The 15,266-nt window shown below is 40.0% G+C and overlaps 2 protein-coding genes across 2 annotated transcripts; one reads left to right on the top strand and one right to left on the bottom strand.

Moving 5' to 3' along the window:
- Window positions 1–5: 5 nt before the first annotated feature.
- tlcd1 (TLC domain containing 1) lies at window positions 6–5,306 on the bottom strand (the record flags this gene model as incomplete). Its single annotated transcript, XM_008309399.2, has 4 exons — window positions 4,656–5,306; window positions 2,527–2,609; window positions 735–817; window positions 6–302 (listed from the first exon to the last, which is right to left on the bottom strand). Coding segments are annotated over exons 1-4 (669 nt in total), but the record flags the coding sequence as incomplete, so codon positions are not given.
- A 1,107-nt stretch (window positions 5,307–6,413) lies between these two features.
- On the top strand, window positions 6,414–15,140 carry nek8 (NIMA-related kinase 8). The gene is made up of 15 exons (XM_025055280.1): window positions 6,414–6,816; window positions 7,570–7,775; window positions 8,018–8,250; window positions 8,339–8,470; window positions 8,853–9,061; window positions 9,165–9,244; window positions 9,394–9,578; window positions 9,698–9,845; window positions 10,246–10,322; window positions 10,613–10,730; window positions 10,867–11,017; window positions 13,022–13,185; window positions 13,538–13,690; window positions 14,531–14,689; window positions 15,088–15,140. Exons 1-15 carry the CDS (start codon window positions 6,761–6,763, stop codon window positions 15,114–15,116), a joined length of 2,100 nt encoding a protein of 699 aa, XP_024911048.1. The 5' UTR covers window positions 6,414–6,760; the 3' UTR covers window positions 15,117–15,140.
- Window positions 15,141–15,266: the final 126 nt, after the last annotated feature.

Below are 15,266 nucleotides of genomic sequence, written 5' to 3'. Positions count from 1 at the left end.
TAAATGGAGATCATCACATTCATCATCATCATGGTGACCAGGAAGTATCCACCGTGGTCCAGCCAGGAGTAGTTGTGGATGATGTACCAGGTGAGATAGAACTGAGTGCTGAGTCGAAAGGTGACGTATGTGAAGAAGTTGGCAAACTTGTTGAACTGGTAGATGGAGGTGGACTGAGCATTGGCCAGTTTCAGCATCAGCCGCATGTGTAGAGTGACGCTGTTGACTTCTACAAAGAGAGCGAGGACGGCTCCGGCGACGTAGATCTGCGTGTAGAGCGTGTAGAGGAAACACCAGATGACCTGAGGAGACAGGGGAGAGGCAGAGACGTTGGCAGAGTAAACATCAGGAGGTTTAACGGTTTCTGTCCTCGTAACAGATGTACGTTTGAATCATGAACTAACAAAACCCATATTTGAATAAACAAAACCGCACTGGTCATGACCTCAGGACATTAGGCTCTGTGTGACTTCAGATTTGATTTGATTTTTGCATGTTTATTTCGCTTCATTTATCTGTTTATATGTTTGAATTTACTTTAAACCAATTAAGGGTGTTAGGGTCGATTTACTGAACAATATTTCATTTTCACAATACTGTATCAATATTCTACAGGACTGGATCAAATATAACATAAACTCAATATATCGTTGTGCCTATGGTACTGCAGTATATCCCAATATATTGTATTATTTGTATCACCAGATTCTGGACTTCCAGTCAAGTCTTCTTACCAGTGCATGATGGAGTAAGAACTCCCATGATCCTCTTGCATGTCCTGTAAAGATGATGTCAGCTGCATCTTGCACAAAGTATCCTGTAGGTGGAGAAAAGTACATAAATGTATTTACTTTGTAGATACTGCCTTTACGATTACTGTATTTTCCAGAGTAAAAGTCGCACTTTTTTTTCATCCTTTGGCTGGGTTTGCGACTCATACTCTGATTCAATTTATACACATATATATATCACAGATTATTTACTCCAAACGTTAATCCCATTTTACTTTCTTTTGGTATTTATTTTTAAAACATAAACAATACACTCCACATCCTAACTCTCTTTAAATCATGATTTTAAGACATGAGTCATCTGTTTATTAGGTCTTCTCTGTGAATGACACGCTCTTGTTGTGGCTTAATGTCAAACAACATTTCAGCTGTAGCTGTTTATGGTTGTTAAAACAAACCTCCACAGATTTGTTCTCCCATGGTAACACACTGATGCAAATAAAGTCCAACCACTGACAAAAGGAGAAGTCAGACAGACCTCTCCTCAGGGCCTGATCGTAAGAGCCGGAGGTGATTAAGACGAAACACCCACTTGTGATTTATGGTCATTACATGGTGGTGTTAAGCAAGAAAATATCATACCTACATAGATGTACATTTCAGTTTGACCCCAGGCTCAAGATGCCAGGTTTGAGAAAGCTACAGACTGTGATCTAACTTTGCAGTAACAGGTTCCAGCAGAATGTTGGTCGATAATGTGTTCAATTCTTTCAGTTGAAAATGTAATTCTGGCTGATGACTCATCCAAATGATGCACAGAGGTTTCCAGAGTTAGCCGTCCATACACTGATCAGACAGCCGTCAGTCTAACGGCTCTGTGCCACAGTAGAACCAATAACCCGTGAGCTAAAACCGGCAACAAGAGCCAACACAACATGTCCTCGACAGAGGTATGACGGCAATGTTGCAAATTGCAGTTTGTGCTTGACATGTGGTGTATAATCAAAACAAGGAAGTAAGAGGAAACAACACCAAAACAAGGGTAGGTGTGTTACTTAAAAAACATTTAAGACGTTTGCCACTTTGAAAAAATAAAAATCAAGAACTGTATGGCCCTCAATAATTAGTGATAACTAATGCACCTGACATTTTACTATTATCATTTATACTTGTGCATTTAGCAGACACTTACATGATCAGTATTGGCTCCTACTGCTGCCAATCCCATAATGCCTATCATACAAGGTCTATGGACGACTAACTTTGGGGACTCCCAGAAATGAAGCCCCTGGGCCACATGCTCAGCTTTTTTCCTGGGATGAAGCCGAGTGAGTGGCCAGAGCGCTGGCTCAGCACCATGGCACACTGAACTACAGCATCATATGTGGAAAATCAACACAGTGCTTTTCACAGGAGCCAAAATCATCATTTCAACTGAAAGTTATGAAAATACTGTGATGTCCACGGAGATAGAACGTTGATAGAGCCGTACTTTGTTACCAGCAGCTGTTGCTCGTGCAGAGCTCTCAGAATACTGCAGGTCAACAACAGTAGTTGTTGTTTTTCGCTAACTAAATATTTGGGTTTTTTTTCTAACTTCATAGCTGTTGTTTTTGCTAACTTCATAGTTGTTTTTCACTGCAACCGTTGTCAATAAATAGACCTAAACAATTCTCAGTTTTGTTTTCAGTGTTACCAATAAGTGTAAAGTTTACATTCAGGACATCAACACATACTGTCACCAACACAGAACCCTCTTGTAAAACAAGCTTTTTGCCGTGGTTCATTCACTGACCTGTTGAGACGCAGACCAGCAGGTAGGAGAGAGGAGTGTGGTAGGAGTGGATGTTGCGCAGTGTCTCAGGCCAAACCAACACACTGGGAAAAAATAAGTTACACATCTGAGTCTCAGCTCACATTTTATTTCTGAACAAATAGAGACAAAGTCTGTTCAACAGTGTTTGTTTTTTGTTCCATGTTAGTGTATTTCTGCCTCCTTCTGTCTGAATACTACATATTTCTTATTTTATTTTTATTTTCCAAACCAGCCATCAGTGAATGTTTCCATCATTTGGATTGGCCACAGATGGATACAGATGTACAACACATAGATCTACCTGCTGTTATTTGTCTGTCTGTGCTCTATGTAAAGGCAACATTACCACTCCACCACTGTGTTCCTGTAAGTGTTGAACACAGTGATAAGTGACTGAAAACACTGGCCTTTGTCCTACTTCTCAATGTTAAAAAGTGAGTCACAGGATTGTCCACGCCCCAGAAAATTCTTTCACATCCCAGTCTTTCAGCTGACAGGTTTTTCCTGTTGACACATTCTTTGTGTATCTCCAGTAGTACAGTGATGGCGTGAAAAGTGAGATTTTTTTAACTGAAACAAAAACTCTCTCTAACACGATATTTCAGGGAAATGTCAAAAACAGCTTTGTGTGTCTGTGTGTGTGTGTGTGTGTATGTGTGTGTGCTTCAGTCTGCTTCATTTTTCTCTGCTCACTTTAAGACCTGTCACTGTGTACACTGTCTCCACTGTCTAAACATGCTTTCTTCTGCAGACTGCCACAGACTGTTACTAAGGCACACACTCACACACACACACACTCGCACACACACACTTACACACATAGTCACATGCACAACACTCCTACACATAACCATGTGGACAATCAATAGACAATGGTGTTCCTATGAGACTCTGTCTGCCAGATTACTAAACAGAAATCATTCTTTAGGTTTGTTGCAAAAAGAGAGAAAAAAAACTTGTTTTTAAAATTTTGAACAACATTGTTGGTGGATCCTCAGAATCTCCTCTATTTTGTTTCAATATAAAATTGTTTACAATTTTGTTATAAACTTGAAAACTTGAAGTAAACTGCTGGCTCTTTTTCTACACGTGCATCATGTTTCAGAGGAAGTCAACACAGATTATACTGATGTCGTAAGAGTTTTAAGTTGTCATGGCTATCCAATGTTTCTTGGACATTTGTCAGTCAACGAATCAAGTGTCTTTTTTTTACCTTTGAGAATATACTGTACATTAAGTACAGTTCATTTAACGTCAACTGTTTGTCTGCTGTGTTTAGTTATAACCACGGCACTGCAGACTGCTTGACATACAGAAGTTTCATTTTTGCATTACAGCAACAAGGAGAAAAAAAAGAACATCTATTATGGCTTTGTTAACAACAGCGTGTGTACGTGTGTGTGTGTGTGTTGACTTGCCTGTCTGCAGTCCAGATCTATTTCCTACATCAAAATATAAAGAAACAACTCTAAAGTCTTCAGATTTCTCTGTGGTCCGACCTTAAACCAACTGCTGGGTCGGTGAGAATCCCACCTCTGTTCTTACACACCAATGATGGACAACCAATGTAAAATAACATGTTTAGTTATGAGAAAATCCTTTTTAATTAATGAAAAACTACAGTAATGTGACAAAATAACAAACCCAACCCCAACTGTTTAATGTAAGTACGACTTTTTTTAACATGAAACAAATAGTTTAGTGATTTTTTTTAGTGATTTGCTGAAGAGAATAATGGCTGAAGTCCATTACATAATCATAATTTAATCTGTTTTAAGTATGTGGACACCGTCTGCACTTCCAGTCTGTTTTCAAGACTTCACACAAGGTTTACAGATGAGTCAATACATATGTTGTATGAAATCTTCTTAAAAGCTGCCAGTTTATAATTTACTTTATCGACACCAAATAAATATCGACTGTCTCCGCAAAATGTAACAGATTAGTGGTTCGGCTAATTAGCAAATTGTTATAACAGGATGTTAAATTAAGTCTTTACTAATTAAAGTTACGAAGGCGCTCATTCCACAGGTGATGACAGTCAGTCATACAGGTGTTGCTGTCTGACAGATGGATGGATGTTCGACTGGATGGACAGATGGACTTACCAGGTGAGGGCCCATGCTCCAGTCAGCAGTGAGTGCACCATGGACACCGAGAGGTTCCTCCACTTCCAGCATCGCATCTCATCCTTCTTGACCACCTCAGGCAGCGGCAGCCTCCTCAGAAGGTGGTGCGTGGCCCTGAAGAGCAGCGCGATCACCAGCACCGAGGCTCCCGGGTGGCTCTTGACCACAGGCAGCAGGGCCTCCATCCTGAGCGCTCCTGTCAAAACAAACAGACAGCGCCTCCCTTCCTATCGCTGCGAGCTTTTTAAGTATCTCCTCCGCTGTTTCTGTTGGACGGGTATGCCAAGTATGTGAAAGGAGTGTCCCCCAGAGGGTGACGAGGAGGCTCTGTTGGCGCTCCTGCTGCAGGAGATCCCTTTTCCTTCTCTATAATGTTCCTCTCCTAGATCCTTTGAGCACAACTATGAGAAGAACTGTCCCCGCGTATCCGCCCCCACATCCCAATGTTGTTTTCCCGCTTCTGTTCCTTCTTCCAGAGGATTCCTGTCACCGCTATCGTGTTTTTCTCTTCCGCAGACGGTTCTCTTCGTTTTGCCGCCGTCGCCGTAGACGCGCCTGTCTTGGCCGAATGGAGTGAGGAGAGCAGGAGTGGGTGTTGTTGCTGCTGCTGCTGCTGTTACTGCTGTTGCTGCTGTTGGACGCATCATTCAGGCTTGGAACCTCTCATAGGGAGGGGCAGAGGTTGAACCATGAGTGACGCTTCTCTCCTCTATGGCAGTCTGTGACAGCACCTCCTTCAGCAACCTATACCGTTAGCACAAGTACGACAAAACACAAACATAAGTTGTTAAAAGTATCACGGGATTATTTGTGCTAATATCCCTCAGCTATTAGTACTAAGGGACTAATTTTGCGAAAAAAATACTACAGGACTTTTGTGCAAATCGGACGCATCATTCAGGCCTTAATTAGTTTTTTCCTCCCCATTAACAGTTGTGAGAATTAAATGTTTGAGGTTAAACTTCATTTTCATTTCAACTTCTACTTTAAAGCCAACACATAAAAAGCCAGTGGCTGAACAGTGTTATGGAAACCAATCATCTCCTGACTTACAATGAACCACCCAAGACCAAATTATATAAACATTGTATTCCACCCAGGAGCAGGCAGTAAAGTATACTTAAGAGACTCAAGTAGAGTTGCCCCTGTATCGTGATATGTATTCTATCACCAGATTCCTGCCAACACACACCCACACAAACCACGGCCTTATAAACATGGTCCAGCTGCTTTTGCAAAAGTAAAAACGACAGTTATTAAAATAACAACATTTTAGTTGTAGGAGAGCATGTCCAATCTTTTACAACAACAGAAAACCCGGCCGGCTGCTGCAACTGTCAGCTAAAACCAGGTTAACTGGTGTCATTCTTCAATGCCTGTTGTTTTTTAGTATAACCTACCATGTTACAAAACTCTAATCACAACTTGTTCTGGAGAAAAAAAGAAGGGTTTCAACTCATATGACACACGTGAAGCTTTTCTGTAACAATGAAAACTAATTAGTTTTTTTTTGGAGGGGGTATTTAGTAAAGAAATAATCCTTCCTTCATTGTTGTCCTGCGCAATTATGTAAATGACCGTGTTTGTCATCTTAGAGCGTAGATCCCAAATGTCACCAGCAGATGGCAAACGAAACTAATGTTTCACAGTAGAATTTCTATTGGGTTCTTCAATCTCAGGCAGATGCTATCCATCATCGTTTGGCCAACATGTTTTCAAAACCTAATATTATATTACTGTACTTTTAATACCCGTAAATAGAACTTATTTGTAAGATACACTGTAGTATAAACAACAACAATCTTCTGTTAATAACTTTCTGCCGGGCTATTGTACTTGAATGACGGTTCACCTCTCATACAAAATGTTTTTGTGGATTAAATAATTACATTTAATGAGATTTCTTTAAAAACAATAGTAATTCTTACACGCTTGACACATAATAATGCAGTACATCTGTGGGAAAGTCTAAGTTGTAAGGAAGTTGTAAGATTTGGGGGTAAAAAAAAATCGAATTTGTTGCTTTGCTTTTGTCCCTCGTGGCTTTCTATAGATGAGGTTGCCTAGAAACGACAGCAACGTCTATGGTGGAGATGGAAAAGTACGAAAAAATCAAAGTCGTTGGAAGAGGAGCTTTCGGGTATGTGAAAGGTTTACTGACAATTTAAGTCACTTTCATACGTCCTGCTTTGTCCCTGATTTATCTGTTGGACGTGGGCAGAGGGAAAAATGGACCGGAAGTTCTGGGTACTTTCTGAAAAGTAACGGTGCGTCGAATTTGCAAACAGTAAAGAAGTTAACACATCACAGTTTATAAAACGCGTGAAACAAAGGCTACCTTATACGGATAAGTGTTATACCTTTCTCAATAATCCAACGTTTACGACATGTTTTTATGTTTATCATCCACTTTTTAAAACTTTCTTTAACGTAGGACACAAATCCAAGTGTGTCTGGTGGACTGTTTTTTGTAGCACACGGTTTTAGTTTAGTTTAGTATCAAAACTTTATAAAATACATGAATTGAACTGAAAATACGACCACGAACGTCGATAAAGGAGTCAATACATTGAACTAATCTGTATAAACGTACATTGGATAATTAAGGAAAAAAGTTTTCATTATATTTGATAAAAATAAAAACCAGACATTATTCTTAATTAATAACTGGTAAATGATCTTCACTCGCTGTATATCAACATGTTTGTTTTTGTCTTTATTATGTTCCAAGATCCCCACTGACACTGACACCCTTTCACTTACACATTTGTACGTTTACATTTATTTACAGTGAATGGCTCACTTTCACACACTGCCAAATTTCACACAGACCACAATGTTGTTTGTTGAGAACACTCTGTCTACAAACCTTCTTTGTTTTCTCACTTGTCAGTATTGTCCACTTGTGCCGGCGGCGTAGCGATGGAGCCTTTGTCATCTTGAAGGAAATCCCGGTGGAGCAGATGTCTCGAGACGAACGTCTGGCAGCTCAGAATGAGTGTCAGGTTCTAAAACTGCTTAACCACCCAAATATCATTGAGTACTACGAGAACTTCCTGGAAGACAAAGCTCTCATGATAGCCATGGAGTACGCACCAGGTACTTTACTGTGATCTCTCATTACAGGCTGTCTGGGTCATGACCAGGGTTAAAGGGCAGCATACAATTGAATAAATATTCTATCATTACACATGTTGTAGCACTGGTGACTGTTACTGTATAAAATCAAGTTTGAAAATGTGTGTCACATTAAACAGTTTAAACATCATCAGTTTAAAAAGTCAAAACATGATTGATTGACACAATTCTAAGCCTTTAGCTGTTTCGTTTCCTTCATGCAGGTGGAACTCTGGCAGATTACATCCAAAAGCGCTGCAACTCCCTGCTCGACGAGGACACAATTCTTCACTTCTTTGTACAGATCTTATTGGCTTTGTACCATGTCCACAACAAGCTCATCCTGCACCGGGACCTGAAGACTCAGAACATTCTACTGGACAAGCACCAGACCATCGTCAAAATTGGTGACTTTGGCATCTCGAAAATTCTTGTCAGCAAAAGCAAAGCCTACACTGTAAGACGATACGACGGTACCTGGATCTGTTGAATGCTAACACCTGCTAGCATAGCATGAATGACCCCTTCATTTGTGTACTCTGCAGGTAGTTGGAACTCCCTGCTACATTTCACCAGAGCTTTGTGAAGGAAAACCGTATAACCAGAAGAGTGACATCTGGGCCCTGGGATGTGTGCTGTATGAGCTAGCCAGCTTGAAGAGAGCCTTCGAAGCAGCAGTAGGGAAAATAATTTTATAAAAAAAAAAAATCCTACTCAAAAGGTACTGTCAGAAGGTAGGATTTAGTACCTAGCTCCATCCTGAGGTAGTTAACTATTGCTAAAAATCATTTTTACGAGATTAAGGTAGGTTTAATTTGACAGCATGACTGACACGGAAACAAATAAGTGCATGAAGTGTTTCCAATCTGCTCTCATATTTTTTTATCTTGATAACAAATATTTTTTGAGCGGAAAACTACCAAATTCCAAAGGATTTGGAATAAGAAGAATAGACAGACAGATTTCCCCCTACCTGTCTTGTAAAAACCCTAATACTGCAGAAGGAAAGTGGGTTACAGTATATATAGTTACCTGTGACTGTTTGGTTTTTGCTTTAAGAATCTGCCTGCCCTGGTTCTGAAGATCATGAGCGGAACATTTGCTCCGATTTCAGACCGGTACAGCCCAGAGTTGCGACAGCTCATCCTCAACATGCTCAATCTGGATCCCTCCAAACGGCCTCAACTCAACGAAATCATGGCTCTGCCCATATGTATCAGACCTTTGTTCAACCTCTACACTGATATAGGCAATGTTAAAATGCGCAGGTAGGACTAGAGACAGTAGTACATACAATACAGCTTTTGTACAATTTATATAGTTCATTGTTTTTCTTGCTTTTATTCAACACAAATTCAACATATTTTTTAGGATAGAAAAACCATTGTCCACTGTGCAAACTTGTTCTCAAGGAAGGCCGGGAGGCAGAGTTCCTACCAACAGGTCCAGAGGTCGGTTGAATAAAGAAAAAAGAGAATAAAGATATGCACCTGAAATCACAGACACAGCAATGCAATAAAATAACATAGATTTAACAAGTCAAAGCCTCCATTACATTAACTCTACTGTATTCTGTCACTGTCTTCTTGAATCTCCCCAGATGATGCAGTTGGTCTTGGACCAGGGAAGGTTCACTCCCTCCCTCTGTCTTCAGTATACACATGGGGAAGTGGCATTTCTACGCCCCTACGATTGCCAATGCTCAACACAGAGGTGCTTCAGGTGTCACTGGGCCGCACACAGAAGATGGGCATCACCAAGTCAGGTCGTCTGATAACATGGGAGGTCGGTGTACAGAAAATAAAAACATCTACTAAACAGATGGGATTTTAAAATGTTTATTTTGAAGTCAATTTTATATACTTTTTAATATATTTTTTTTAATTACATTTGACTCACCTCAGGCTCCATCTGTGGGATCCGGTGAAACAAGTCATTTTGGTGTCGTAGACCAGATGCAGCCTCAGTTTGTGTCTCGTTTCCTGGAGGGTCAGTCTGGAGTAACCATCAAGTCTGTGTCCTGTGGAGATCTGTTTACCACCTGCATGACAGGTCAGTGTGCTGGTCTCTACAGCAGTCACCAACTACTTCACTGCTCAGTGCTGTCAACTGACCACAGTCTGATCGTGATCATCAGGAAATCAGTGTTTATTTTATTCCAGTGTATTTAATCTCAGGCTACTGCACAACAGCTTAACTTCTATCCAACCAAAAGTTACTAAGTAAATTATTACTAAAACTGTAAAAAAATCTACACATTAGTATAAACATTATTGAGAATAGAACAAAAATATTTATAATATAATAATATAGATAGATAAATAAATAAATATAATAATAGATAAATGTTTCCTAAATCTATTGTTAGATATATTTCACTTCTTACTCATACATTACACCTAAATCAATCTGAGATTTAAATTGAATTTCTTTTTTTTTTTTTTAACTGCAGACAGAGGCATCATCATGACCTTTGGCAGTGGGAGCAATGGCTGTCTTGGACACGGTAACTTCAATGATGTAACCCAGGTACAGGACAACAACTCCATGTTGTATTTATAATATTGAATATACTTATAGAACACTTCATATCATAATGTGATTAAATGCTAAACTATTATTTTTCAAAATATAATGTGGATGTAGTTCAGAGGAGGCTTTTCGTTTAGTCTCAAAGCAACCCCTGAGTTCTGGCGACTTCGTGGATGGATGGTCACAATCACTGGACATTTCTTGGTGTTTGTGCCTGAAGTCTGAAGAATACAGGAACTGGACTACAAACATTTAAAATAACACAGTCCCTCTGTTTTTGTTCTCAGCCCAAAATCGTGGAGGCCCTGCTCGGCTACGAGCTGGTTCAGGTGTCATGTGGTGCCTCCCATGTTGTCGCTGTGACCAATGAAAAGGAAGTATTTGCCTGGGGAAGAGGAGACAATGGTAGAGTTCATTAGGCCATGTTTTTAAAATTCACTGCATTTTTGTACGTATACTCTTAGTGTCACGTGCTGTGATTTATGACCGGAGCACCGGAACTCTTTATCTCAGTCCTTCTCTCTGTCACTCTGTCTGAAAGGTCGTCTTGGGCTGGGCAACCAACATACCCACAATTCTCCCCAACAGGTCTGTTTACCTGTAGAATTTGAGGCCCAGAGAGTAGTCTGTGGAGTGGACTGTACCATGATTGTCAGTACACAGTACAAGATTGTGGCCTGTGGAAGCAACAGGTAATACTTGTTTTCTTAAGACGAACGCTGAAGTCAAGTCACTCTAGATTTATATAATGTGGTTAAATATATAAAATATATTTTGACATAAGAAACTTTACACATTTGAAGTTGTATTGATTAATACAGGGGGACAAGGATGTCTTCTTTCACTGTACACATTTAGCCATGACCTGAGCATTGATCTAAAAATGGTCAACTTCCTGTTGGATTTAGGTTAGTGCCATGAGAGACTTTTCTGTTGGTCTCAATCAGACATATTTGTGATAGTTTTTGTGGTCGTCAAACCATCTGCACCGACTGGTATTTGGTGATGTGCAGCCATTTTGTCACAGTCTTTACTCTTTAATTAGAAACCAGACATTCCTGATCCATTCCTGATCCTGACCATGAACCGTAAGAGATATTCTTAATTTATCTGGCTTTTTTTTTGTTGCCTATAGGTGGCATACTTTTTCAAGACAAACACAGATATCTCAGTTCAGAACTAGATGAATCAGGTTTTGGGTGAAGTTGATGAAGTGTTGCTGCTTCTCCTTCATAGATCTCTCAACATTATGGAATACATTGTTGTAGTGGTAATAAATGGTCAATATAAGCTCTGAAGCACCATAGACTTTATCTAAAAAAAATTGATTGAAATATTCTGCGGTCCTCACAAAATAAATCAGTGGACAGCATCCAGCCCGCGGGCCTTGAGTTTGACACGTGGCTTAAGGTCTAAATTTAAATATAGACCCTCCTAAACCCAAACTGCCAACTAGTTCCGCAAGTGAGGACTTTAATAACTAACTGAGTCACCACATTGGTTTCCTTACTGGTCGTTAACTGTTTTGTCAGTTAGTTGTTTTGTGCAGTTTGTTTTTCTGAGCTGTAAACTCTTGAACCAAACATAAAAAAGAATGTCAGCACAATTGCCTGGGAACCTAAAGTGATTGTGCAACCAGAGAGTGAGTCTGTGGGAAATACATTCTGACTTTATTCTTCATAGGCTTTTTCAGATTCTTTGTACTTTGATGCTAGTATGAAATCAGTCAATTATGTATAAAACCTTAATTAGCAAAAAATGAGATATTTCCAGTAAGTTCTTAAGGTGTAAGACTCTGATAAAGTTTAAGCTCGGCTTTGAATGGGAAAGTACAGCAGTTGTGATCAAAAGTGTCTGGTTTACAGATAGACTGGGAAGAAGCAGAAGGTGCCAATCACTGTGGCTTTATTCCCCCTTTATCACAACACTGGCAAAGCACAAAAAACAATGGAAATAACAAATAATGTGTTTCATTCTACAAACACATAATCAACAATGATAAAATCAGCGTTTGCTATGAATTAATAAAGTAAAGTTCTCAGTGATTTCAAAAGTCCTCTGGACCCAGTATGGTCGTTCTTACTTGTTTCTAAAACACTAATGCCACACAGTTTCTCCTCATTTGTGATTTTTTTTTTACAGTTACTATCTCTAAATCAACAACAGCCATTCATCTGTTCACTGTAAGCTCTTTGGTTAAGTCACTGTGGAGTCTGAGGTCTGCATGTGCATGTGGGTGGTGGTGAGTGAAAGATGCACTGGTCCACAACCAGTTGGACTACATTCTTCTCTAGTGACAAATGACTGGTTTTCTCACAGGGATACATTCTTTCTTGTTTAATAGGTCTGGTGCAAGAGGTGCAGCCGTACCTTTGTGTCAGCAGAAAATACAAAAAATAACTTTCAGATTTAACATGTTTGTACAGGAGATGCATGTTTTCACAAACACAGCACATACAGCACTTTATTTTCACGATATTTCTCATCAATGAACGGTTGTTTGTCTTTGTATGTGCCCGGCGAACGCAGTGTTCAGGCTGTACCCTGTTGACCGCTGTGATTGGCTGAGGCTCTCCCTCGAACCTTAAAGGGTTTAGTGGTAGAAAATGGATGGAAGAAACAGTGCTAAAATATGCTAACTGCTAGCAACATTTGGCAATTTTTTTCCTATTAATGATTTGCATTCATGCTTTCAGGTTCAACAAGCTTGGCTTGGATAAGATCACAGTGGGAGATGAACCTCTTCCTTCACATCAGGTGGAAGAAGTTCATTCATACGCTCCTGTTCAGACAGCTCCACTGAACAGTGAGAAGATTGTGTACATTGACATCGGAACGGCCCACTCTGTAGCTGTCACAGGTACAGTACATGTAGATAAAAAACCTTGTCACTTTTGTTAATGCAGTTTTGTTAAAGACAGTCAAAAAATAACTGAATGCAACTCAAGGCTTCGTGATGGGGGTTCAGGAGATGAGGAACTTTTTCTAATTTTTTTCAAGGCTTTAGTTAAAACTTTTCTGTGGAATATCTTGTTCTGCATTTTATTGGACTGGCATTTTATGCTGGCTTAAATCTGGCCTAAGATGCTTTATATGTTTTTTATAATTTTGTGATTGATTGATGTTTTTTCAAGTATTCGAAATCTGTCGCAAGTAAAAGCTTTTCCAAGACGTTGTGCATCACCGCTGTTCTGCCACGTTCATTCCACCAGAGGCAGGACAGTGTTTTACCTTTGGCAGTAACCAGCACGGCCAAATGGGCTGCGGCTCTCGTCATAGCAGCCGTGTTCCGTACCTTGTCCCGGGCTTGCAGGGCATCACCACTGCTGCCTGTGGAGACGCTTTCACCTTGGCCATTGGATCTGGTGAGTGAAGTTTACTTACATGAGATGTGACCTTCTCTGTTGTAAATGTCAGTGCACTCGGGTCAGAGCGGGTAACGTCTGCCCAGGTTTATTAGCGGCTGTGGAATGCACGATGGTATCCATGTCACTTAACTAAGAATTAAGACTGATAAGGGTGTGATTCGTTCCGGAAGAGGTGGGACATTGCAGACAGAAGAGTCACAGAGATGTCAGCCAAAAACACACCCACACATTGACCCGAGGTCAAAGGCCTATACACAGTGTACCATGATAGTCATTATAGGAACGTTTGGTTCATTAATGTTTGTGATAAGTTAATATGTTAACTGGGAATTAATGTTTGATTTATTTTTTTGATATATTTAAAATATGTGGGAAATGTCATTCTCACACCTGTACTGTGTGAGAATGACTAGGCATGGTTTAACTCTCTGAGCTTTTTCTATTTTTGTAGTTTTGATAACACTCTGAACAACTGTTTTTAAAGTAAACAGTTTAATTGGACGACAAGTTTCTTGCAGAGTTTTTTAAGTGGATGACAAAGAGGAACTGAGTGGAGCTTCAACTGAGGCTTCACTGATAAGGACACTACACTGATTGACATTGACATAGAAATACTGCAGTAGTGTATGTGACCTTAAATGTCTTTATTGTTGTAAAAAGCTGGAGGCAGCCTGGTTTGGCTGTTTGATGTTTTTTCTGCACAGAGAATCAGCTGTTGCTGCCTCCACGTTTTTGAAAAGAAATTCAAAACTTCAACCAATCGTGTTGCCTTCAGCATCCTCCTGCAGACAGAACACCACCGTCATCGTTGTTTTTTTTCTTCGTTTTAATTCACAGATGGGGAGGTGTACACATGGGGAAAAGGTACCAGAGGCCGGCTGGGTAGGAAAGAGGAGGATTCTGGGAAACCAAAGGCAGTGCAGCTGGAGGAGAGCCACCCATTCTCTGTGACATCAGTAGCTTGTTGTCATGGCAACACCCTACTTGCAGTAAAACGTAATCATTTCTCCCTATCACGTTGTTTATAAGTTGAGATCACTGCAACCTGTCAGGATGTGAAGCTAAAGTGAATTTCTTACAATTCTGTTTGAAAAAGTTTAAGGTTGTGTTCTAAACACTTGTTTGTCCACTCTTTGGTTTCTGGATTTTGTTGGTCAGAGATATTTTACCCAGGCAAGTATAATTTGAGTCTTAGTACTTTTCTTACTATATTTTTTTAGCATCTAGTATTTTCCAGTGTTGCCATGGAAAAGTTTGTGCTTCACATACTATCACTATTCTATGTTTCTGGAAGATGTTCCTGGTAGTTGCACTTAAAAACTCCCACACTACAGCTTTAATTATGGAAGTGTTTTTTACTCTGCTGACATCCAATCCTTCTTCTTTTTTTTTAGCATTGCTCGAGGATCCAGTCCAAAGATAATTTCCTCTCCAAAAAAAAAAAAAAGACCCACGCCCTCTTGGCTGTTGTCCTGAGGCTTGACAGCATCATTGATGGCAGTGTGAGGTGATAGCTTCCTGTGCTTACTCCTGGAGGCTCAGCTGTGCTGCAGCTCAAAGATCTCTTTCATTC

This window comes from Cynoglossus semilaevis, chromosome 4 (assembly GCF_000523025.1).
Source record: "Cynoglossus semilaevis isolate Cse_v1.0 chromosome 4, Cse_v1.0, whole genome shotgun sequence".
Taxonomy (NCBI): Eukaryota; Metazoa; Chordata; class Actinopteri; order Pleuronectiformes; family Cynoglossidae; genus Cynoglossus; species Cynoglossus semilaevis.
Note: the sequence above shows the minus strand (reverse complement) of the source record. Positions and strands in the feature narration are given on the sequence as shown.